At 38.5% G+C, this 6,000-nt stretch overlaps 1 protein-coding gene across 1 annotated transcript in view; it reads left to right on the top strand.

Moving 5' to 3' along the window:
- Positions 1–934: 934 nt before the first annotated feature.
- Positions 935–6,000, top strand: part of dap (cyclin-dependent kinase inhibitor dacapo) — a 28,673-nt gene continuing 23,607 nt past the window's right edge. The window contains exon 1 of the mRNA XM_090410943.1: positions 935–1,491. Coding sequence (XP_090267069.1) covers positions 1,017–1,491 — 475 coding nt within the window. The 5' untranslated portion in view covers positions 935–1,016. The remainder of the gene's footprint in view (positions 1,492–6,000) is intronic.

Raw genomic sequence — 6,000 nt, 5'->3', positions numbered from 1 at the left:
TAAGTGAATATTCACTGTATTATGTCACATTTACATTTAATGCTTTCTTGTCAAAGTTCTTAACACAAGTAACAATTTATCCTAAGAAAAAAAAAAAAAAAAATACTACTTTAGTGTATCTTATATAGGACAACATGGAAGATGCAAAGAAACGAAGGCAGTCTTTGAACATGAATTTGTCCCCCTTGTAATTTACAAAAATCTAATATTTTGTAACAGTATTCTTAAGCATTATATGTAACATCTAAATGGTGTATAAAAACTCGCAAAAGGAAAATGAAATTGGGATAGACAAAAGAAGAAAAATGACCGAAAAAAGATGCAGCGATCTATCACCAAGTTGATCTATTAGTGAAATTATTAGCAAGAAGAAGACCAATAATGTGAAAATATTTAACAGGAAAACGTTAAGCACAGAGGAAATGTGTTTCCTGTATGATTTAGGAACATGTTAGGGGAGAAATAATTCTGTGGGAGGAAAATTCTCTCGAACATCGGCGACCACATAAGAGATCTCTCGACTGCCATTTTTAGTGAATCAGAGGTTTATCCTATTTTATATATATATTTTTTTTTCAGTTTTGTTATCTTAAAATCCTTCTAACTAAATCCCCACCAAAAGTTTCTTCTCTGATACATCGGGGGTCATTCTGTACTCGCCAAAATTTCATCGGACCAACGGCCACTGTCTAATACCGTAAGGCCAGACGTTCAGAGCGTTGATTGCAGCATTTCTAGAGCCGCGTTACCAAAGCCAGTGAGAGTGGCCAGGTTCACTCTTCGTCCAATAGAAGGGCAGGCCTTTATCAGTTGGTTGGTTGCCTGCTTGCTTCATGACCTGCGGCACACGAAGCGCAGCAGCGATTGGTGGCTATAAATAACTAGAAGCTGAGCTCGGCGATCGGGACTGGTTTTTGAGCGCCGACTACGGAACTCTAGGTCTACATTCTGTAAACTTGACGGAGTTTGTTATCAACTGCGGTCGCGTTTTTAGTGTGTCGACGGTTGAACCAGCGATGAGTACGGGACATGTAGTTCTGCGTGTGATCATGTCGGATGGGACACGGCTGCAGCCACGATTTGGCCCTGTCGACAGCTCGTCGATCAGGAGGAGGTTATTTGCCGAAGAACCCATCGATCGCGAGTCTACTCGAAGGTTCGTACGGCAGGAGATGGCCCAGATCTCCCTACAGAGTCGGAAACGGTGGAACTTCGATTTCGAAGGGGAAACGCCCCTGGAAGGAAGGTACGAATGGGCGCCCGTCAAAAGAAACGAAATGGTGCACAGGACTTACGCCCTCAGTCGCTTGCCCTTCTGTTCCCAACACTCCGAGTGTGTCAACACAGCAGACGTGTGCCAGCGCGTGAAGTCAGAAAGCACCAGTGCTTGCGCGAAACAACCATCGTCCTCGCTTACGATACATCCAGAAAGATGCAACGCTACAAAAGAAATGGAAGCCTCCAGAGAAAAAATGCAGACCAAAATAACAGGTAAGTTTAGCTCTTGTTCTTCTATGTGTGTGTGTGTGTGTGTGTGTGCATTTTGGCGTGTGTAAGGAACAGAAAGTATATACGATTTTTTTTCTTGGTTTTTCCTCCCTACCATGTAGTCAGTAGCGTGGGTTGTCCCGGGCATTTGTGTGCCCGTATGTACCCAGGGATAATATCCGGGCCTTTAAATCCTGGCAAGGTTGCCCCAATCAAGTCCAATAAGTACTGCGCGCGTCGGTTGGCTACGTCACGTTCGGGATTTTACGCGATGTGCTAGATTTTTGATAAACTGCCGTTGGAATATATCTTCAGTTCCCGCTGATAAACTACTGGTGGATATGCCCAGTCTAGTACATTTTAATTATTGCGCATGCTCAAATCCATTCCATTTTTATAACGTATGTATAGGAGAAGCATGAAGCTTTCTTTTAATCGTAATATATAGAAATATGCTATGTTTATATGGAAGATTTATGTCCTTAGGTGCAGTGGTGTAATGATAGCAAGTAATGTGGCTTATGGGAAGAATGTATTTTATATATCGAAACAGTTCAGCATGGAGGGATTAATGCTACCATTGTGATTTTCGGAGTTTGGGGCCTAGCATTACTTGGAATCTCTCCCTCACGTTACAAAATCACAGGAACCTATTCAAAATTTCCTGTATAGCTTATTATTATGTCGAATTTCATATTTCGGATGCAGTTACATTATTTCATATATGTTTTTATTGAGCTCACTAGACGATATTCCTACGTACAGTCCATCTCTTATTTTATTCGCAATTCTTTGTTGCCTACTTCAAAAATAAATTTTGAAAACCTATACGCATTGACACTTGTATTTGCTTTACCGTACGTCTCGCAACCATTTTACTCAAGCAATGGAAATTTCCCTGCATGCAGTGTGTTTGAACTCTCTTTTCACAGACACAACAATAGAAGTGCGGGGATGTCTCCACAGGTGCCAGGCTCTGTTCTGTTTTCCCCTGCAAGGAAGTCCCCACAAAGAGTACGGGTTACACCTGATTAAGTGAAATAAAAAGCAGTCGGGGGGGGGGAGGTCTTGTGTGCATCCCCTCAACCATCATACATATAGAGCTATATCTGTTCGTAGTGAATTATTTACAGTGTTGCCACCTAGTGGATGTTAGCTGGAACTGTTGAGAATAATCAAATACTGTACGTTAAGTTACTGGGTGCATTTGGACCTTTAGAATGAATATTCAAACTCTTAACGATGCGACAATTTAAATAAACAGTAATCCATCGAACTAGTTCAAAGCCTTTTTCTTCTTGCTTCGCAATCACTTTCACTTGATGCTAATTTTAGGCACTCTTGGAGATTTCTAATAAAACTATTTTAATTGATTGCTATCTGTTTTTAGTTTGGATGACCTTATGTGCATGCTACGCATTTTATTTTTCTGTTTTTGAGTCAGAAACTTTCTATTATAATTGATTAGTAGTAATCCACACTTTCATTTCCAAAATGATCACTGGATGGACTTCTGTGTAGTAAGAACAGTTGTGTTAGGTTACTGTCAAAAATTATTACACAAAACTACCTATTATACATTAATAAATAACCACACACACAAGCAGAATACTGCTGTTGTCTTCTGTGAATGTTTGCTTACGATTTTAGAAGTTTTGGTTCAGTTTTTGAGATTTTATCGCTTGTTGACTAAGTTTGTGAAGCTATTAGTAAGGAAATACACTTTGGAAGTTGTTTTTCTTCATGTTGCGTTTAGAGGTATCACCAAATATTTTTTTTTAAAGTGATAACTCGAAATTTCCTACATAAAATCGTTTCTCCAAAGATAAACACTTATCATATATGTATATGTAATGAATATAAATATAAATAAACAAAATATAAGTAAAAGAAAAATTTTTAAACATTCTACTACATTATTTAATTTTCAGAAGAAAATAATATATAAAAAAATCACATTTGCTTTTATAAAATATTGATATTGGCAACAAAATGGTGTATTGATATAATACCAGTTTTCTGAAAGAACCAAAAAATTATATATAAAAAACAATAATATTTTTAATAAAAAATAATGGAAAAATTATTTTTATACTCAGAATTGTAATAAATATAAACGCATATTGCACGGATCATAATCACTTACCTCTGTATGAATTTCTATCATTCCCTCTACACCTGCTACAATCAAATATTAATTTACATGTCCACACTTGACGAAATAAAATATATATTTATGTATTCTCTTCAATAAACGAATTATCTGACTGAATCAGTACCCTATAGTTACACTTCACCATTGGAAAACACCTGTACGAAGACCCCCTTAATTGACACCACCTTTATTCTATGCCGCCTACCGACTGATCGATTCGTCCACTACATCTCTCACCGCGCTCCCAAGCGCGCGCCACAAAAGTCGGTTACGTTACGTTTCAAATTGTTAACGGACATTCGGCCGTTGGCGTTTGCTAGCGTCGGGACGCTGGAAAGTGGAGCCATCGTAGACCGTTCCATTTTTGTCGAGGGGTTGAAGTAGACATTTTCTTTTGGCTGATGGTTGAAACAGACGACACAGACAATTTTTGAAAAATCTGGATGCCTTCTCCCTGCCAAAAAATCGTTAAACCGAGCCCGTTAAGCTGTGTGAATAATTTGTTTACGCCCATATATAACGTTAATCGACTTATTTACTAATTTCAATGGAATAGTGATACCGGTGTGTAAACGGAGTCCAGTGGCCAGTGCACGAGGCAAATTTGAAAAAAAAAAATATTGATCACCAGATGGACTTGTGTTTGCGATGACGTAAGAACAATTGTGTCGTATGTTGTCGGTTTGCATTGCACAATAATATTACCCAAACGGACACACCATATTACAAAACAAATAAAAACATTTTAAAATGATACTCGATTTATCTTGCAAACAGCAATAATTATATATAAAATATATATAAAATAAATTAACCGGGTATGTTTAATGAAAAAATACTAATTTAACTCTGAATACCTTTTTTTTATGGATAACAGTTTCTCATTTTTAACTTCATTAGTCATGCTGGTTTAAAATTCTAGCAAATAAATCGCTTCAATTTGAAAGATTTACATTCTGATTAAAAGAAGCAGATTGACAACTAAATCAAAGCATATATTAATTCAAAATAATTGAAAATATAATTACGCATATATTTAAATATTTTTAAAACTAATTTATAATTTTTATTTTTAAGAACTACACCTTTTTACGAAATGGTTGTTATGGTTTAAAATATGCTTTCAAGCCTGTTTTATCAAGAGTGGGGAATCAATCGACTGTGTGATGCGGTGATTGATTCATTCAATCCAATACCCTTGGAGGGTAATGGATGGCAATGCTGTAGCCAATGAAGTTCTAACTGAGGCTCGGCTATTGCTGTTACCTTCCTGCCATGATCAGAGCTTTAATAGCTCAATAACACCTTATTCCTACACTGTCTTCTACAGATAACGGGGAAGATGAAAAGCATTCTTGCTTCCCCCTTTAAGCCAGTCCTTATAAGGACTATTTATCAAGAGTGATATTATCTAGTTTTTCATCATCATCAATAGGATCTGCCAGGGTAATGGTAAACTACCCTGGCATGAAAAAGCAATGTTTCAGGTGTGGTGCCTTCAGTCATCTTGGGGCAGACTGCCCTCGACTAAAATGCAAAAATTGTCTTAAAGCAGGCCATACACTAGATAAATGTAAAGCTGCTTGCCTCAAATGTGGTGCCATAGACCACAAAGTGGACACCTGCCCACCCAGAACCCAGGTAGAAAGGATGGGAGGTATCATAAGGCCAACAACAGTTACGACAGAACAAGAGTCGGAAAACCCAGACTTTCCAACTCTAAAAGAGGCATAATGGCAAAACAACGTCCGAAAAAAGAAGGCAGCCTCCATAGAAACCTCAGCATCCAAACCTAAGGAAGAGAAAAAAACAAAATCAGATGAACCTCAAAAAGCAGATATTGCCCACCAGATCCCCCTCATGCGAAAGCAGCAAAGACGCTAAGGCATCTGTTAAAAGAAACCCCTGTGCTATCAGAACAGTTCCAGAATGCAATAGCAAAAATAGGAGACCCTGTACTCATACTCACAGGCCCAAAAGTTGTGAGTGTGAAATGGGGTGACCTATACATAGAAGACATAAGTGAGGTCACTCCAGAACAGATAATTGGAGTTCTGGATATGAAGGAAGAGGCAGAAATAGCGTTCTTCAGAACTCTCCAAATGATAACTTTAGCCGAGGGTGGTAGGTTGGCAGATGAAATATTGACAACACACAACAAGAGGAAATAGACCTTGTACAGTCTTTAAGTCCACACAGGAGGGGGTGGACCTGAGAACGCGAGCGGCGAAGGCCTACAGCGAGGCGGTGCAGCTCCTTGTGAGCTGCATCACTCAGGCCAAGTCCTTCCCCCACTTCTAAGTTCGCCTTTCTTTTCTCTTTCCAGAGTTTTCTGCAGGTTTACTATCTCTGTACCT

Source organism: Typopeltis vanoorti, chromosome 21 (genome assembly GCF_054136105.1).
Source record: "Typopeltis vanoorti isolate ZY-2024b chromosome 21, IOZ_Tvanoo_1.0, whole genome shotgun sequence".
Lineage (NCBI taxonomy): Eukaryota > Metazoa > Arthropoda > Arachnida > Uropygi > Thelyphonidae > Typopeltis > Typopeltis vanoorti.
This window is presented reverse-complemented; position numbering and strand designations above follow the sequence as displayed.